We start from the raw sequence: 20,616 nt of genomic DNA on the forward strand, positions 1-20,616 counted from the left end.
ATCCAGCCCGTTCGGCTGTTCTATCCGGCCCGCGGAGCCGAAAGAGCGGAGGGTTCTCTTGCTCTCCCCTCCGCTCCTTTACTTTGAGTTTATATTAGTTCACACAAACACTCCATCCATGCTTTTGTTCCGGCCCTCCGGTCCAGTTTAAGAACCCATTGTGGCCCTCGAGTCAAAAAGTTTGCCCACCCCTGGTCTAGGTGGTTCTTCTGTGCCTGGCTGAGGCCACAGAACAGATCCAGACGGCAAGCTGAGCCTTTATCGTCAGAGGTAAACAAAGTAGTGGTCACCATAGTTACAATATTCTTGTGAGTTTCACTTGTTTTGGCAGCTCTTGCTGCACCTCCCACAGCCCATTAGCTACCCAGGAAGGATCTAGGGAGCATCACAAGATCCAGCGTAATTATGCCAAGAGGGCTGTGCCCTCTAAGCTGGGACTTGTTTGCGGCTTTGCCAGCAGGTCAGTTCGAGGCTAAACCCTATAACCACTCTCTACATCAAACAAGGAAAGTTGTTCTTGTTTCAGCTTTAGTCTGTCTTCTGTTGGCAGAAGAGAAGAGAGACTATTCACCTTCATCTTGAAAGACCATTAAAAAAAAAAAAGATATATATATTTTTTTATTTCAGAGAGGAAGGGAGAGGAAGAGAGAGATAGAAACATTAATGATGAGAATCACTGATTGGCAGCCTTCTGCATGCCCCCTACTGGGGATCAAGCCTGAAACCCAGCATGTGCCCTTGACGGGAATCGAATGTGGGGTCCTTCAGTCCACAGGCCAATGGCTCTACCCACTGAGCCAAACCATCTAGGCCTAGAAAGACCATTTAGAACCTTGAAAGAACTATTCTCAAACAGATTTCTAGCATATGTTTTATATATCCTATTGGAGTTCTTGAACAACAGCATCCAAAAAGGCAATTCCATAATAAGAGAGATACTTGTGAGATTGTGGTTTATAATAATATGTATATTTGGTCTTCACACACACAAACACACACCTTTCTGGCAGAGTTCCTAAAACACTTGGACAAAGGTGTCTCTTATTACGTTAATGAGATGACTTTTGGACCACCAACATGAATTACAAACAACTAGTCTGAATCTGTTTTAGGAAGATGCTTAAATTACTCTAGAGCCTACCCTGAATTCAACACAAAATACCCTGGCCTGGATAGAAACAGCAAAACTCAGGCAGTTGTCTCCATGTCTGAAAAACCTTAACTAAGCTCTGGAGCAACAGCAAATCTTGTTAAATGGCAGGAGTGCCATTTGGATATGCTCTCTGATTTTTTAAATAGAAAGAACAGCCAAATTAAACTGCCTCATCAGTATCAGCCAAGGGAGCTAACTGAGAACAGTCCAAGTGTTGACCATCAACTATTACTGGGAAATGGCTTGGGATGACCAATGAAAGGGAACAATAGCACAGGTTATGAAAATAATAGGGCAAGATGTACAATAAACTAAAAAAGAGAAATCAACTTTTCAGGAAATGCTATATTATTTACATGCCCCATTACTAACAGTTGCCTACTATAGAATTTTAAGGTTACATGCCATACATTGCTACATAGAGAACTTCATTATTTGTAACCATCATCAATGTACATACGTGTGTGTGTGTGTGTGTGTGTGTGTGTGTGTGTTGAACCCTTGGAATTATCAACATTTAAGGGACCAGCAAAGAGGAACCAATAGAAAAGAGTGGGATAGAGCTAGAAAAGATAGAAGCCAAGAAAGAGTTCCAAGAAAGAAATACTCAACAGGGCCCAAAGCAGCAAAGAGCTCGGAGAGAAGGACTAAGAATAAATTTGGTAACCAGAGTCTGTGGTGACCTTGAAAAGAACAATTTCAGTAGATTGTTAAAGGCAAAAGCTGGTTTATAGTAGGTTAAGGAAAGTACAGTAGGTTAAGGAAAGGGAAGTATGGAAAACATTCCATCCATTCATTCATTTATTCTAATGTGTACTGAGTGGCTACTGGGTATATACACTGACAGTTGGTTCCAAAGGGAAGAATAGAAAGAGAACAAGGTGAGGCTTTAAAATTTTTCCCAAGTACTTAGAGCTCTACTGGCCTATCAATCATTCAGGGTCTGATTCACTCCTGTGTGCTTTACGTATATAATATCATACAAGCTGTTGAAAACTATGAACAGAAGGTGAGTAAAGTGATAAATATGTAGTACAGTACAAGCCTTAGGTAAATATCTTCATGTGGTACAAGCGATTTGCCTAATAGGGATAATTTCTCCTTCACTCACAATCACCCATTCCCTGTAGTGGAAGCTTGTGGCCCTGAGGTCATTTGGACATTTCTGCAGGATCAAATGGTAGCTTCTCAAAATGAAAGTCCCTCCACTTTGCATACAGTCTCTGCTCTCCAGTTGCAATATCCTCCACCACAAAACTTTCAATTTTTATGATTGGGATCTCAAATGTCTTATACTTCACATGGATGCCCCAGTCATGGCTGCAGTTCTGTCTGGCACAGAATACCTTTGCTTTCTTCTCAAAAATCCCCACACTCTTTGGTTTGGGGTGTGATTTAGTCACGAAGCACTCCTTGAAAGCATCTCCAACCACAGTGTAATGGCATTCCTATAGATGAAGGGATCAAACATTTTAAAAAAAGAACATTAGAACCAGTTCACAATTGTGATTTAAAAAGAAAACTCCAGCCAGGCTCAGTAGTTGAGCATCGACCTATGAACCAGGAGGTCACATGGTTCAATTCCTGGTGAGGGCACAAGCCCAAGTTTCGGGCTTGATCTCCAGTAGAGGATGTGCAGGAGGCAGCTGATCAGTTATTCTCTCTCATCATTGATGTTTCTATCTCTCTCTCTCCCTCTCTAAAATCAATAAAATATATTAAGAAGAAAAAAAAAGAGAAGGGAGAAACCAAGATGGCGGCATAGGTAAGCACCTAAACTGCTGCCTCACACAACAATTTCAAAACTACAACTAAAAGACAGAACGGACACCATCCAGAACCACAGGAAAGCTGGCTGAGTGAAAATTCTACAACTAGAAGAAAAGAGAAAAGCTCACAGAGAATTGGAGGTATGGCAAAGGGTCTTTGTGCGCGCAGAGAGGAAGGGCAGCTGAGAGCCTGGCTGACTTTCTCTGGCGGGAGGGGGAAGGAAGCCCCCGACCGCACTGAACCCCAGTTCTGACTGCACTGAACCCCAGTTCCAGGCGAGCCCCTGGGGACCCACACTCTTACGGGGGGAATCTGGACTCTCAGGCGGAGACTCGAAAGCCAGGGAAGGCAGAGGTCTGAAGGCGCGCGCATGCCAGTGCGCACAAAGGCTGCGGAGGTTGCCACAGGCTTTCCCTAGTGGAAGGGAGTCAGAAGCTCCTGACTGAACTGAGCTCCAGTTCTGACTGCACTGAACCCCAGTTCCAGGTGAGCCCCTGGGGACCCACGCTCTTGTGGGGGGAATCTGGACTCTCGGGCAGAGACTCAGGAGCCAAGGAAGGCAGAGGTCTGAAGGCGCGCGCGTGTGCGCAAGGGCAAGGCTGACGGGAAGCCAAGACTGAGACTCCACTCCATCCAAGCTGAGCACAGAGGCTATTGCAATTTGGCAAGTCTAATCCTATAAGGCTGTCTCCAGCACCGAACTTCTCCCAGCATAGACACAGCTGATCCTTACAGCCAACTGGCCTGGAGGTCAATTCCTCCCAGTGATACCAACAACAATCAAGACTTAATTACAACAAGGCTGTACACACAGTCCACAAAGGGGTGCACCAAGAGTGTCCACCTCAGGTTAACTGGGGAGGCAGACCCACTGGGCCATATAGGAAACCTAGCACACAAATCTACCCTACCAACTCAGGGAAGCAGTGAAAATGCGGCGTCAAAGAAACAGATCACAAACGAAAGAAATGGAGGAAAACAAACGACTGGATATAGAATTCAAAACCACGGTTATAAGGCTTTTCAAGAATATCCTAAAAAAGGCTGATAAATATAACGAGACCCTCGAAGATATGAAAAAGGACCAACTAGAAATTAAACATACACTGACTGAAATAAAAAATATTATACAGAGACCCAGAAACAGACTAGAGGAACACAAGAATCAAGTCAAAGAATTGAAATACAAAGAAGCAAAAAACACTCAACCGAAAAAGCAAAAAGCAAAAAAAAAATCCAAAAAGTTGAAGATAGTGTAAGAAGACTCTGGGACAACTTCAAGCGTACCAACATCAGAATTATGGGGGTGCCAGAAGAAGAGAGAGAGCAAGATACTGAAAACCTATTTGAAGAAATAATGACCGAAAACTTCCCCCACCTGGTGAAAGAAATAGACTTACAAGTCCAGGAAGCGCACAGAACCCCAAACAAAAGGAATCCAAAGAGGACCACATCAAGACACATCATAATTAAAATGCCAAGAGCAAAAGACAAAGAGAGAATATTAAAAGCAGCAAGAGAAAAACAGTTAGTTACCTTCAAGGGAGCACCCATACGACTCTCAGCTGATTTCTCAACAGAAACTATGCAGGCCAGACGGGAGTGGCAAGAAATTTTCAATGTGATGAATAGCAAGAACCTACAACCAAGATTACTCTACCCAGCAAAGCTATCATTCAGAATTGAAGGGCAGATAAAGAGCTTCACAGATAAGAAAAAGCTAAAGGAGTTCCTCACCACCAAACCAGTATTATTTGAAATGCTGAAAGGTATTCTTAAAGAAGAGGAAGAAGAAAAAAGTAAAGATAAAAATTATGAACAACAAATACATATCTATCAGCAAGTGAACCTAAAAATCAAGTGAATTAAAAACCTGAGGAACAGAATAATCTGGTGAATATAATAGAATCAGGGGCATAGAAAGGGAGTGGACTGATAATTCTCAGGGGGAAAGGGGTATGGGGGGTTCATGAAGAGAATGGACAAAAATCATACACCTATGGATGAGGACAGTGGGGGGGAGGTAAGGGCAGAAGGTGGGGTGGGAACCGGGTGGAAGGGAGGTATGGGGGGAAAAAGGAGAAACAATTGTAATAATCTGAATAAAGATTTATTAAAATTAAAAAAAAGAGAGAACTCCACAATAATCTGCGATGAAGAGCAGGTGGGATCCCACTTATTTCACAGGTGGGGAAAGAAGAAAATATGGATTCACCTGAAGGCCAATCCATGCACCATGACTCCCAATCACATGGGTGGAAGTGAGGGTTGGGGTGGAGGAGCAAGTGAGTTGATAGGGGACATCTCATGATGAGAAGGACTGAGAAGTTTCCAGGCAACCTGGCTTCTTAAGTAGATACTCTTTATTAATTCAGAAACAAAAGGGGTATTTGTTGCAGATCCATGGAGCCTGAGATCACCAGTGGCCTGACAGGCATAAGCCAAAGGACACAGGGAAAAACAACAAAGGGTCAGTGTGGATCTGAACAGGGTCAGGGATTAATGTGTCCACAGCCAACTTTAGAGCAAACCTTAAAAAAACCACACAGCACAGCAAATGCAGATCCACAGGAAAATGTACAGTCTAAAAGAGCCATTTCCAATAGAAAATCACCCAGCTGAAAGGGTCTTTTACAGTTAAAGGAGACTCAGAATGATCCAGGAACTTGCCAGTATCACCCCTAATATGCTTCCTGTTCAAACAGTTGGATTAGAGACTTCAGTTTTCTGAAGACCAAACAGAACCCTAAAGTCATCACTCATCATCTGAACCAGCCCAGATACCACCTAACCCTGTATCGGCAGCAGTTGGGTTACCTCCAATGTCTGTCTTTGGAGACTTTTCTAACCTTTTATCTGAAAGTCTGTTAACTTGCAGACACTGTGTTTTAAAAATAAGGAGACATTTTGTTTATAAAAGTGAACCATATCCCAAACAGAAAGTTTGGAAAACATAAATTAGTACAAAGAGAGAAAAATATCATGGAATCTTGCTAAATATTAACACACATTAGTATATTTCCTGTAGTCTTTTTTCTGTAGTTTTTCTTTTTTGTTGACAGTAATAGCAGTTCGCTGCTATTATTTCACACATCTATAATTATAGCATATTTATAATTTTGTATCTTGATTATTTTTCCGCTTTACCATTAGTTTGTAAGGAGTTTTTCATTATACTATATAAACTTCATAATCATTTTGTTTAATAAACCTGACTTTGGAATAATTTTAGATTAACAGGTAAGTTACAAATGTAGTCCAGAGAATTCCTGAATTCACCTTTCCTGAATGCTAACTTACATCTTACATAACATAGTACATTTGTCCAAACTAAGAAGTTAATATCAGCACATTACTATTAACTAAACTATAGATTTTACCTCTTTTCCTAGTAAAACCCTTTATCTGTTCTAAGATCTAATCCAGGGAACCACACTAAATTTAGCATAGCCATATTTCTAATAGCTACATAATATTTAATTAGGTGGCTGTGCAGCAATTTTTAAAATGATTTCTTTATTGTTGAAATTAAGGTTGTTATTGTTTTTAACTTTTTAGCTTTTGTAAAATACATGGACCATGACATTGGTTATGAGGAAAGTACGGTATTCTTATAAATATCTCACCAGTAAATGAGTAAGCTTTAATTAGTGCTAAAAAATGACCCAGTGTTCTTTGGAAAAGGCTGCTCACCTCTATCACTCTTATATCCGCTGTATGACAAGCAAGGGCTTTGCACTTTCTGCAGAGCAGTTTCTTATTTTTCTTATCAAGTTCAGGTTCTGCTTTTCCTTGACTATCCCTGATGAATTTTTCATGAATCTGGATCTGGTGAATCTACATGGGGAAAAAGAAAAACCTCATAAATGTAATTAAAGTATAACTAGGATACATATGTGTATATATACACACATATATATGTATATCATTCATTCTGCATACACTTCCATGAACATGTTGTACCTGGTGACTTTGCAAAAATCCCATAGGTAATTTTATTGGTTCTCCTAACTCCTTGTTAGTCAATGTTTAACTGTGGCCTCCAATTAGTCTTTTAATTTCCTCATCAAAGTTGCCCACAGAGCACTAAAGATGTCCATAAAATAGTCATATGAACCATGCTTTCTACTTTAGTAGCTGGCAAAACTTAAAAAGTCCTTCATAAATAGACATATGATACGCATGGGCTGTTTCAGACACATTTACACCCACTTCCAAGGGATAAACACAATTGAATGAAACAGCAGGCAGAAGAGCCCTCGCCATCCAAATCGGTTTTTGTCTCTCTCCTCGTCCAACCACAGAGAGTACTGTCAAATTACAGTAAGGTTAAATGGATGTATAGTATGACTGCATTATATTTCAAAATTTAGGCCTTGGCTAAGTACAACTTACGTTTATTATTTTTTTAATTTTTAAAATATATTTTTATTGGTTTCAGAGAGGAAGGGAGAGGGAGAGAGAGAGATAGAAACATCAATGATGAGAGATAATCATTGATCGGCTGCCTCCTGCACGCCCCCTACTGGGGATCAAGCCTGCAACCTGGGCATATGCCCATGGTTGGAATTGAACCTGGGATCCTTCAGTCCGCAGGCTAATGCTATTCACTGAGCCAAAACAGCTAGGGCTATGTTTATTTAAAATAAACATAAGGAGCCCAGCTGGCATGGCTCAGTGGTTAGGCTTCGACCTAGAACCAAGAGGTCACAGTTCAATTTCCGGTCAGGGCACATTCCCAGGTTGCAGGCTTGATCCCCAATGTGGGGCATGCAGAAGGCAGCCGATCAGTGATTCTCTCTCATCACTGATGTTTCTATCTCTCTCTCCCTCTCCCTTCCTTTCTGAAATCAATAAAAATATTTAAAAAATAAATAAATAAAACAAACATAAGGAGATTCTAAAGGGTGAAGAGAGGAAGGCAGACTAGCTAGGAACCTTGGGACCCTATGGCAGTAAGTTCCCTGTTTGTTGTTGTTGTTTTTCATCTCATATATCCTAGATTGGAGCTGAAGAAACTGGCAACCAGAAATACCTATGGGCACAGATAAAAAAAAGTTTCAACAGCCAGACCAGTGTGGCTCAGTGGTTGACCTATGAACCAGGAGGTCACAGTTCGACTCCAGGTCAGGGCACATGCCCGGGTTGTGGGCTCAATCCCCAGTGGAGGTGTGCAGGAGGCAGCCGATCAAGAGTCTCTCTCATTATTGGTGTTTTCTCTCCCTCTCTGAAATCAATAAAAATATATATTTTTAAAAAGTCTCAACAAAAGCCTATTCTCTCAAGCCAAAAGGCCAGGAAAGGGGCAGCCTAGAAAGACAGAAAACTTTTAGCCAAGAAATATTCTCCTCCAGCCAAATACCAAAGAATAAAACAAAACAAGTAAAAAAAACTGTAGCCCAATTTCCACCCATGCCAGCAAAGGCTGAGTGGAGAACCTAGATTTCCACTTGATGGGGCTGTAATGAAATGCCCCAACCCACTCACCTGATGGTGTCAGAGAAGGCCAAGTAGGGAGCTAGGACTTTCATCCCTGCTTAATGGTAGCCACCCCGCCCCCTTGCCTATGGTGTCACTGGAGACCATGTGGGGAGCCAGAACTCCCACCTCCACCCAGCAGTAACAAGGAGCCTCCCCCTCATTGGTATCAACAGAAGCTGAATAGGGAACTGTAGAGAGCACTTGGGAAGGCACATGAGCTGATTGCTGGCTGAGTCCAGTGGTGTCAGCAGAGCCACATCCTGGAAATATACATTGCCAAAGGCAGGTATGTTGTCAGCCTGACCTTTAGCTCAGGTGCCAGGGAGTGGGTTTCATTATCTAAGTTTAGCCAGGCACCAGGAACTGACGCAATTATCCAGGCTCAGCCAGCAATGACAATTACAAAAAAGCCCCAAGAATGAAGAATTGCAGCTTGATCTTTAACCATGATTTCACATAATTTCCTTTGTCTTAAATTCTAGTAAAACTTCCTGGTATCATGCTGTATATAATAAATGCATTGCACTAGCCCTGGGTCACTGTTTCTCCATCCGAGGACAGCGTCCCACCTGGCCCCAGCTTTACTTGAAGTCTTTGTGTCTGTCTCTTTCTTTCCTTTTCTTAATCCCCAGCAGCCCCTACTCAGGACTTTTCCACTCTCTAGCTGTGCTGGTCTCGGCCCAAGAGAGAAAACTTATAGGGAACCTGGACTTCTATTTCCACCTAGCAGTGATGAGATAATGTCCCTGTCTACTCTGCCAGAAAGGTGCCAGAAAAATCCAGCTAACACAGAAGGTTAAGATCCCAAATCTCTTAATATGATATGAAAATGTCAGGGTTTCAATAAAAAAAATCACTCTTCATACCAAAAACCAGAAAAATCTCAAACTGAATGAAAAAAAAGTTAATCAATGGATACCACCACTGAAAAGACAGAAATTATCAGAGAAAGATAAAAGCGGCCACCATAAAAATGCTTCAATGAGTAGTCAGAAACACTCCTGAAACATGAGCAACTATAAAGGCTCAACGAAAAAATGGAAGTTATAAAAATCCAAATGGACATTTTAGAATTGAAAGATGTAATAACTAAAATAAAAAGCTCAGTGCATGGGCTCAACAGCAAAATAGAGGGGACAAAAGAAAGAATCAGTGAACTGGAACATAAAATAATAGAAATTACTCAATTGGAACAACAGAAATAATATAGAGCGCACACACAAAAAAATAATGAACAGAGCCCCAGGGACCTGTAGGAGAGTCCTGGAAGGAGAGGAGAAAGAGCAGAGCTTAAAAAGTACTGGAAGAAATAATGGCTGAATACTCCCCAATATAAACTTACAGATTCAAAAAGCTGAACAAAAACCAAACAGGATAAATCCAAAGAAATCCACACCAAAACACATTATAATTAAAGTTCTGAAGACTAAAGACATAGAAAAAAATCTTAAAAGTAGCCTGAAAAAAGTGACACCTTACTTATAGAGGAAAAACAATCTGAATGACAGCAGATTCCTCATCAGAGACCATGAAAGCCAATGTGTCCTTAAAAAATGAAGGGGAGCTCTAGCCAGTTTGGCTCAGTAAATAGAGCATCAACCTGCGGACTGAAGGGTCCCAGGTTCGATTCTGGTCAAGGGCACATGTTCAGGTTGTGGGTTCAATCTCCAGCGGGGGAGGGGGTGTGTGCAGGAGGCAGCTGATCAATGATTCTCTCTCATCATTTATGGTTCTCTCTCTCTCCTTCTCCTGAAATAAGAATTAAAAATTAAATAAAAATAAGGGGGAAATCAAGACAATCTGAGATGAAGAGAAACTAAGAGAATTTGTTTACTAGTAGAATTTCCCTAAAAGAATGGCAAAAGGAAGTTCTGTAAACAGAAGGAAATGATAAAAGAAGGAGTCTTAGAACATCATAAACAAAGAACATGGTGATTTCCACAATGTCAGCTGTAAAATTAAGCACCCAATTTTTAAAAATGTACTTATATCTAATTATATTCAATTAAATACTAAAATTCAGTTAAATAGTAATAATCCCAAATATTTTAAATGTTACTATGGGCAATAAATCCCAGTAAGTTAAAACTATTACTGCTATACTTAAAACTAACTCAACGGGTAAAGAGGCTCAACCAATGTCACAAATTAAGTCTATAGCTCACTGCCTCTCCATTCCACCCGTGGTAGAAGAAGCTTAATTCCACGGACTAAGGTGGAAAAAAGCGAAACCATAAAACCCTGATTGTGTGCTGTCATGGGTACACATCATGTTGGAAGTTCTTTTTGACATTTTATTCTCTACTCCATGAGAAAGGAAGGTGGGCTTCCTCATTTTAATTTCAAACTAGAACTGTGAAAAATGCCCTTTATACCTTATTTCTCCAGAATTACATACTCCCAAATCCTGAAGCTTCCCTCATGGAAATCAGTCCTTGGATACCTCTGGACCATCTACATGTTAAAATGGCTGCAGAGTCACCAGAGATTCCCTGGGGACCACAGTGCTCTAAGGACGGTCAGCCACATGCAGACAATGGGCAATGCAATTGTGGGATGGGGGAAGAAAGCTTAGTCTCCATCTCCATCTACCTGGTGCCGCCCTAAAGAGTTTCTTCCTTCCACTAAAGCCAATATGCAGGGACTAGAGTGCTCAGATCCCAAGCCCTTATCAAAACAACACAGAAAATCTGTAATACTGTAAATCTGTAATACTGTAAACAGTAAAATCTGTAATACTGTAAACAATAAAATAAAATAAAACAACAACACAGAAAGGGTCCTCACCCCAAGAAACATAGTTCCTTTTAGTTATAAGAATATAAGGTTGTTCCTACCTTGTTATACTTCTACTAAGCCTCTAAAGCAAAGCCTTCCTCTACGATAGGATAGGGATGATGGCAAGACTCCAGGCGCCTAGCTGCCACGTAATGACTATCAGCTACATTCGTTCTGAATTCCCTCTCGTTCTTTACCATCTCTGCCCATTCGCTCTCTGTGGGTGTTAGGGGAATCCCAAATGCTATGCAATAGCCCAATTTGACAGATATGTTGCCCGTTTTCTCCTCACTCCACTGCTTGACCTGGTGTTCTGGCTACAAAAGAATGTCCATGCCCGGTCCAGCCTTCATCTTCCTTATTAGACTTTTACTCTACTGTTTCTGCCACATATGAATCTAATAAGTAGCTTGTCACCCTGTGGAAGGGATAAAAATTATTCCAGAGGTATTACAGCTAATACGGTTTTAAGGCCTTTATTGGCAACATCCTTATGTCCTACATAGGTGGCTCAGTTAAAAACCCCTATCCTCAGTAAAATTAAGGAAAAAAAATTAAGAGGAACTAAAGAATTTCCCTGCAATTCTTCCTGAAAATATGGAAGAGGGGTTTTTAAAATATCTTCATCTCCAAACTTTAGGAAGAAATGTTTATTAAAAATGAGTAAACACTAACATAAAATTGTATTTTTGTCCTAAAATAAGTGTTAATGTGCTTTGCTTTACATCACTGATTCTTAGTACTTTTTGAGCATAGAGATTATGACTTTTTAAAAACTGTGGACACCGTGCAGTTGGCCTACTGAAGTGGAAGGTTCATCTTTATGAAGTTACAGTATGCCTTTCACCTGTGTCCAATGACTCATTTTTTAGCACTTATTTTATACTAGGCACTGTGCAAAGCAATGCATACATTTCATTTTAGCCCCAAAACTGCTGTGAGTTTAATACTTTACACATTTCCCCAACTTTACAAATGAGGAAACTGATGATTTTAAAAACAGAGTAATGACCTGAGGTTGTACATCTTGTAAATGGCAGAACTGGAACTGGCACCACTGATTCTAATGTGAAAGCTCTCCCCCGGCCCTGCAGTGCTCAATGCTTCCAGAGGTTCTGAGATGAAAATCTCTGCAGAGTCTGGAGAAAGTCTGAGTGTGCATGTGCATGTGTGTCCATTTTCCCTCCTCTGGTTCCATGCCTCTGAGTTATAAAGGAAATTACAATAAAACGAAGGTTTCTACCAAGAGGCTGAACTGAACAGGTGTGGCACTCCAAAGTATACATTATCCATATCTGCAATTAGGCACCCAACTCCTGCACAGTGCAATGGGCGCTTTTCTCTGGGGACTCCAGATGTTGGAAAGAGATCTGAGGAAAAGACCAAGAAAGACTATGTCTTGCAGTGTTAGGTTACTGTCCTCAAGATAAACTCAACGAAAGAGCGATTCTAGCTCAGTTTGCCTTAGCACAACTTCAGGCCCTGACTGGTTTGGCTCAGTGGATAGAGTGTTGGCCTGCGGACTGAAGGGTCCCAGGTTCGATTCCGGTCAAGGGCACGTACCTTGGTTGCGGGCACATCCCCAGTGGGGGGCTGTGCAGGAGGCAGCTGATCGATGTTTCTCTCTCATCAATGTTTCTAACTCTATCCCTCTCCCTTCCTCTCTGTAAAAAATCAATAAATTATATTAAATAAATAAATAAAAATAATAAAAGCACAACTTCGGGCATCAGCATTAATAAAATATATTTTAATCTCATTGAGACTTAAAAGCAGAATGAACTGGATGTTCACTGCAGGACAAATTTTTAAGATTAAACTTATTGTTCTAATGCAACACTCAGCCATCTGATAAAAGGCACCAACTTTGCTTATCTTCCCTGTCACTTATGGTCAGATTCGGAAAGAGTAGCACAGAGGAAAAGACTTACCTTTTTTTTAAATTCTGTTTCATCCCATGCCTGGAGGCTTAGAATGGAGTCATTCATCATTTTTTCTTTGTATATGTTTATTTTTTCTTTTTCAATTACATCAGCATTACTAGTCAGAAGGAAGCACTTGCTACCTCTTGCTCTTCCTCTGCCTGTCAGAAAATAAATATTTCATTCGGTGCCTTTGATTTAAAGCTCTGACAAATCTGAGCATAGGTAAGCTAAGGAAAACCATAAAACCATATTCCTAAAATTCAACTCTGGGTCACTGAATCCCGCTTTCCAGGGAAGCTGAGCCGTCAGAGCACAGACCGAGAGGCAGGTGTGCACCTGCACAGTAGGCACGCAGGTGAACTGGGAGCCCGCCGCAGACTGGCTTCCTCGCAGTCTCCACGCTGCAGTGTGATCAGACAGCCACACTATCAGAAACACTGCTTTATAGAGAGTCCAACATGAACCCTCAGGATGACACTGGGAGGGCTCTAAGGTGAATAATAACAGACCCTCCCTCAGGAGCTTTCTAGGAAATGGGGAAATAAGCTATGTTCACAACCACAAGAATATAGGTGGAAAGTGAGAAGTGCTGAAAGACATGAAGAGTTACGGATGTTCAAAAGAGAGATGACTGACAGCTGGGGGAATTTGGGACAGGTGATAGGGAGGTGGGGGAAGAGGTAAAACGATCATCAGTAGCAATACATGAGCAATTCCTTCAACAAGGAGAAAATGATGAAGTCAGGTTGGCTGAAGTGAATCATGAATAAAGGGGAAGAACTGGAAAGATAAAATGGGTGCTCGATTTGAAAACTGTTAACATCAAGCCCGGCTGGTGTGGCTCAGTGTTTGAGCATCAACCTATGAACCAGGAGGTCATGGTTTGATTTCAAGTCAGGGGGCTCCATCCCCAGTGGGGGTGTGCAGGAGGAAGCCGATCATTGATTCTCTCTCATCATTGATGTTTCCATCTCTCTCTCCCTTCTCTGAAATATAAAATATATATATATATATATATATATATATATATATATATATATATATATATATATATATCACAACTCTGTAACATCAAGAAAATTGGGGAACCACTGCAGTTTCTGTACAGAGAAGTGACACGTTCAGAGCTTTTTCCAGGAGAGGTAATGTGGCAGCTGCTGTTACAAAAACTGAAAAAGGAAGAGAGAACTAGTTAGGAGACTCTGGTGCAAGTGGGACAGAAGAGCTCCTTGGACACAGCAGGCCCAGCGGCACGACACGCACAGCCAGGAAAGGTGTGCATGCCAACTGCCACCGCCCCAAACCAATGGGAATTCGCCTTCTGAAAACATGTCAATCAGTGTTGGTCACGTACACCGTTTTCACTGTGAACAAGAATTAAAACAGTGCACAAAACTGTAGCCACCCAATCCTGGCCCAGTAAGTCACCTTTTGGGCAGTGATACCAGAGTCCACTGTGCCACTAGTCACACACACAAGCAGGACTCGGTAAAGGAGAAAGGCCAGAATGACAGGGACACTCACAAATCAGACAAATTGGCTGACATTGAAAACAGCACCAAAGCTTCTCTCACCTCTGGTTTGGATCATTTTGATGACATTGCCCACATACTCGTACAGGATGACCAGATTGCACTGAGCAATGTCGATGCCTTCATCAGCAACTGAGGTGGCGATCAGAATATTCTTATCGCCATTGGCTCGGAATGCATCCAGTACACACTTCTGTGCTGGGAGGGTCATTCCTGTGCCAGAGTCAGAGAGCATTACAACTCACCAAAAAGGAAATTTTACCCTTGAGGAAAAGCAGCTATTAACTATGGAATGCTTACTACATGCCAGGTACTGTGATTAGTGCTTTGTATTCATGATCTCCCAACAACCCCAGGCTGCAGGGCCTATCCTATCATTGCTATAGAGAGCACACGTTGGGTGGTGCAACTTGGACTCTGTCACAACACTGCCTGAGTTCAAATTCCAGCTGCGCCATTTACGAGCTGTGTGGCTTTAGTTGTGTTGTCTCAAAACAAATATTGATTTAAAAAAAACATATTAACTAATCGTAATACCTTTGCATGTGTAGAGGAGTTCACAGCTGACAAAACATTTTCATCTACTTACTCATGGGAACCTCACAAAGCTCTCTTAGGCTGATTGGCAAGTGTCACCATTCCCCTTCACAGATGAGGATCCTGAGGCTTTTGGAAGTATGATAAACTGACAGGCTAGCTTGCAGCAGAACCTGGCCTTGAATTTTTAAGTCTAGGATCCTAAGAGTGAGCAGTTCTCAGCCACTGATATAATGAGAGGAGAAAAAACTTCAGTGATCCCCACTTTAGAGTTAATAGAATTTATAAAAGTTCTATTTTTTTCCTAGTTTATCGGCTGTCAAAATCTTGAGATATACTTTGTGAAGGACAAAACAACTTCAAGGCAGACACCATACTTCATTAATTTCTGAACTTCTTCATTCATTTGTTCATCAAACATTTATTTGGCATTATGGTTTGTCTGATAAGAATACAATGGTTAAAGGTCCACGTTTATCTACAAGGACCTCATAGTTTGAGGAAGAGGGGTATAATAGGAAGCTATAGTTCCATGTGACGAGCAATGAAGTGGAGGCAGAATGGATGCTGTGGGAATGTGGAGGGGGTTGGGGAAGGCTGTCTGGCAGAAGCACAATGACTGGCACAGACTAAGTTCTAAATAAATGTGGATGGATGGATGAATAACTGAGGAAACAAATAAGAAAATGGCTTCTGAGTGTTTATTTGTGGGGAAATAACAAAGGTGGAAAATCATATTGGACTCATGTTGCAGTCAGATGGCACAGAACTTTGACCACAAGAATCTGTGGTGTTCAGTCGGAGAAAGATAAATATCACATGATCGCACTCATCTGTTGAATGTAATGAACAACATAAACTGATGAACAAAAATAGAGCCAGAGTCATAGAAGCATCCAACAGACTGTCCAACCTAAGAGGGTAGGCAGGAGAGTGGGGCGGAGGGAGAGATCAACCAAAGGACTTGTATGCATGAATATGAGCATAACCAATGGATACAGACAGTAGGGGGGCGGTGAGGGCATGTGCTGGGGGGTTGAGAGTGGCTGGGGAGAGGTCAATGGGGTGAAAAGGAGACATATGCAATACTTTAAACAATAAAGAATTTAAAAAAAAAAGAATCTGTGGTGTTGGACTTCATTTGGTAAGCCAAATCTTCAAAATCTGAATTTGCCCTTTAGAGTCATGAAATTTAAAATGTGTATAAGGGGGAAGTGCAAGGGTGATGACTGAGGACTGACAGGGTGGGAACTGCTTATCATAACACTACAGAGGAGGAACAGAGAGGATGTCATTGCTGGTCACTGAGGCGTGGGGAGCACAGCTGTGAGAATGCCAGGTGAGGGCTGGCCACCTGGCTCCTCCTGGATGATCACAGAGGCAGCCTTACATCCTCTGACCACCCTCACTAGAGTTCAGACTTGTCTACTTGGACTATTTTTTTAAACTCAAAGTATATAATACACACAAAAGCATCTACAGTTTAAAGAATAATGAAGTAGAAACAGAACATTTCTATTTCCAGTTAATCTGCTGGTTGAGCAGAAGAGTGACATGCTCAAACAATATGTAAAAAAAAGAATGGGAGGAGGCAATGTCTGCAACTTTCTAGCATGTGAGCATGTGATGGCCTTTTGATATGTCAACTTGGCTAGGCTGAACTACAGTCCCTAGTGGAATGTGCAGTTGTAATTAAAGTTCTTAATCAGTTGACATTAGGGAATCAACAGGGGCTTCACCCTAGGTGGGCCTAACCTAATAAATAATACTGATTAGGTATTAGTATTAAAAAAGGGCTTAGGTGTTTCCTGAGCTCAGGGACTTCAAACAGCTCATGGCTGTGGGGTTCCAGCCGGCTCCTGACCACCTACCCTGCAGACCTCAGATTTGTTTTGCCAGTACAATTGTGTATGCCAGTACCTTGTAATAAATCCCTGTGTGTATGTATATGTATGTATCTGTGTGTGTGTGTGTGTGTGTGTGTGTGTGTGTGTGTGTGTGTGTATAATCTACTGGTTTTGCTTCTTTAGTTGAACCCTGATACAAACATAAAAAAGATTCAATAGATTACATATATTCTTATATGTAGTATACCATATATAAATACCTAAGTTCTGATCTGTTTTGCCACGTCCAGTCAATATGTCAGGTTTTAGAAAGTTGAGATTGGAATTTTCCTCAATCCATTTCTTTAAAGCCTGAAAACAAAAAGCAATTATCAGTTAGGCCCTATTTGTATGCCATCTGTATTAATTCAATACTGAAGTATATGCAAGAAGGAAAAAAAAACATGTTAAGTTGGTATACAGACAGTATTCAGATTGATAAATCTAAGAAAACTGCTTCTTGGAATTGAATTCCATGCAATAACTAACCATAAAGGTACAAATCTTTGTCATTGAAGATATTTTTTAAGTGATAAAAGCAAAGTTTAGATTGAAAGTGGGTATGTAAAACTAAAAAGTGAGTTTAGCAAGATCTAGGACATAAGATCAATATACAGAAATCAGTTGTATTTCTATATACCACCAACAGACAAAAGTACCATTTACAATAGCATTAAAAAGTTAATACTAAGGTATAAGTCTAACAAAATACGTGCAGAATCTGTATGCTGAAAACAACAAAACACTGATAAAAGGAACCAAAGAAGATGTGGTAGGTGGCATCGAAGGTAGCCCTCAATGATCTGTTTCCCTGGTATTCAGATCCTTATGTCCCTTCCCCTCAAGTGTGAATTGAACTTATCAACTTGCTTCTAATGAACAAAATATGATGAGATTATCACTTCCCAGTTGAAGTGATAAAATGACTGTGATTTCCATATTAGGCATTCTTCCTCAAACTTTCTTGGATCACACAGAGAAAGCCAGCCACCGTGCAGCCTGTGGAGAGGCCCAAGTGAGTGAGCTTAGAAGCACATCTTCCGCCCGGCTGGTGTGGCTGGTGGTTGAGTGTCAACCTATGAACCAGGAGGTCACGGTTCGATTCCCGGTCAGGGCATATGCCTGGGTTGCAGGCTCAGTCCCCAGTGTGGGGCATACAGGAGGCAGCTGATCAATAAGTCTTACTCATCACTGATGTTTCTATCTCTCTCTCACTCTCCATTCCTCTCTGAAACCAGTAAAAATGTATTTAAAAAAAAGAAGCAGCACATCTCCGGAGGCCTGCCAATAGACACCTCAGTGAGGTGGAAGTTGATCCTCCCAATTCAAGCCTTGAGATGACTGCAGCCATGGCCAACACCCTCACTGCAGCCTCATGAGACGCTGAGCCAGAAACACCCAGTTAAGTGTATCTGCTTCCTGACCCATAGATATTGTAAGATAATAGATGTTCGTTGTTCCCAGTCACTAAGTTGTGGGGCAATTTGTTGTCGGCAATAGGTAACTAATACAGAATCCCTATATAAATGAAGAGATATACTATGGTCATGGATTGGAAGACTTGATATTATTAAGATGTCATTTCTCCCCAATATTGTTTGTAGGTTCAATGCAATCCCAAAAGAGATCCCAAGTAGCCTTTTTCATAGATGTGGACAAGCTGATTCTAAAATATAAATGGAAAGACAAAGGAAGACAGCTAAAACAATTTCAAAGAAAAGAAAAAGTTAGAGAACTCATACCAGCTGATTTCAAGACTTACTATAAAGCTATAGCAATCAAGACAATGTGGGATGTATAACAATTAAAAAAATGGACAATTTACTTCTGTCTTAACATAGATGGTCTCAAAAACATTATGCAAAAGAATTAAGTAAAATGAAAACAGTCACAAAGGTCCACCTATTTTCCAGTTTTATCTACACGAAATGTCCAGAATAGGCAAATCTATAGAGACAGAAAGTGATAAGCGATTACTTAGGACTCAGTAGAATTTTGATGAGGAGTGACTGCAAATGAGTGGGGACTTACTTTGTGGGGAGATGGAAATGTTCTAAAATTAGGTTTTGGTGATAGTTGCATTACTCTGTAAATATACTAAACAAAATGGTATTATACAATTTATACGGATGAACTCTAAGGAATAAAGATTACCTATAAATAAATCTAGTATAAAAAAAACAAACAAAACAAAAAGACAGTGTGATGGATGAAAGTACAGACATATAGATAAATGGAGCAGAATAGAGAATCCAGAAATAGATCCACATAAATACAGTCAGCTGTTTTTGTTTTTTTAAGTTACAAAGGCAATTCAATGGAGAAAGAACAGTCTCAATATACTAGTACAGTGCTGGAACAACTGCATGTCCACATATAAAAAGAAAAAAAAGCATCTCAACCCATACCTCAAAGTGGATTGGAGAGCTAACAATAAGATGTAAAAGCTTCTAGAAGATAACATAGAGAAAACCTTTGTGGTCGTGGGTGAGCAACGTGCTCTTAGATACAATACCAAAAGCACAATCCACAAAAAGAAAACATTGATTAACTGGACTTCATCAAAAGTTAAAACTTTCCATCTGTAAAAGATACTGTTAAGAGAATGAGAAGACCAGAAGAAAAAATTTCAAATCACATTCCCAACAGAGGACTTTTTGTCAGAATAAAAGATCACTCAAAAATAACATGATAAACAATCCAACTACACCAATTTTAAAATGGGCAAAAAATATGAACAGACACTTCACCAAAAAAAGATGTGTGGATGGCTAACAAGTATATGAAAAGTGTTAAATAGTATTAGTCACTAATCAAGTGCAAATTAAAACCCTAGTGAGATATCACTACATACCCATAGAATGGATAAAATTTTTTAAATCGATGAAAAGAATAAAAAACATATAAAGGTATCAAGACATCATTATAAACTAGAATAATTACAACAGTGAAGTAAAGAGAAGACAATCTTTTCAATAAAATGGTACTGCTCAATTTGTTATCCACAAGGAGGAAGAAGCTTACATCCACAAGTGCTCTGGTTTTCACGAAGAGAATGGTTCTGGTCTCTGGGTGTAAGTGGTACTCCTCTTGCAAGATGAAACAGAGGTCCTTCAGTTTAGGGTTCTCGTTGCTGGGATCCATAGAAATGCTCTCTAGTTCTTGCAACTTTTCTGCAAAAGGAGAACGTTTTGTAAATGACTTATAAATTCTAGAAATTTAGAACACACTGTGACCTTCAGCTATAGTCCAGTTAATCTCTTAATCTGACCAGAATTGTATAAGTGAAAACCACCAATTGAATGCATATATTACTAGTAAATACACCAATAAATGCATATATTTTGTTTCCCTCCAGAGAGCTGGTTGTTCAATGTGTAGCAGCACATCACTGGGTTACACATATGTGTAAGTAAATACTTCAGTATAGCACCCCCCCCCCAAATTATTCATAGCAATTACCTTTGGGAAAATTGGGCAGAAGGAGAAGGAAGCCTTACTTTTCATTTAATATCTTCCTTTATTTTTCTTAATATGAGGGATATGGGACTATG

At 40.5% G+C, this 20,616-nt stretch overlaps 1 protein-coding gene across 2 annotated transcripts in view; it reads right to left on the bottom strand.

The window, feature by feature from the left end:
- Positions 1-863: 863 nt before the first annotated feature.
- Positions 864-20,616, bottom strand: part of RIGI (RNA sensor RIG-I) — a 61,309-nt gene continuing 41,556 nt past the window's right edge. For both annotated transcript variants that reach the window (XM_080670848.1, XM_080670847.1), the window contains exons 13-18: positions 20,087-20,235; positions 17,284-17,374; positions 14,682-14,852; positions 13,114-13,265; positions 6,617-6,760; positions 864-2,601 (exon numbers count right to left, since the gene is read on the bottom strand). In XM_080670848.1, the coding sequence (XP_080526974.1) occupies positions 2,305-2,601; positions 6,617-6,760; positions 13,114-13,265; positions 14,682-14,852; positions 17,284-17,374; positions 20,087-20,235 (1,004 nt within the window). In that variant the 3' untranslated portion in view covers positions 864-2,304. The remainder of the gene's footprint in view (positions 2,602-6,616; positions 6,761-13,113; positions 13,266-14,681; positions 14,853-17,283; positions 17,375-20,086; positions 20,236-20,616) is intronic.

This window comes from Plecotus auritus, assembly GCF_963455305.1.
Source record: "Plecotus auritus genome assembly, chromosome: 5".
Taxonomy (NCBI): Eukaryota; Metazoa; Chordata; class Mammalia; order Chiroptera; family Vespertilionidae; genus Plecotus; species Plecotus auritus.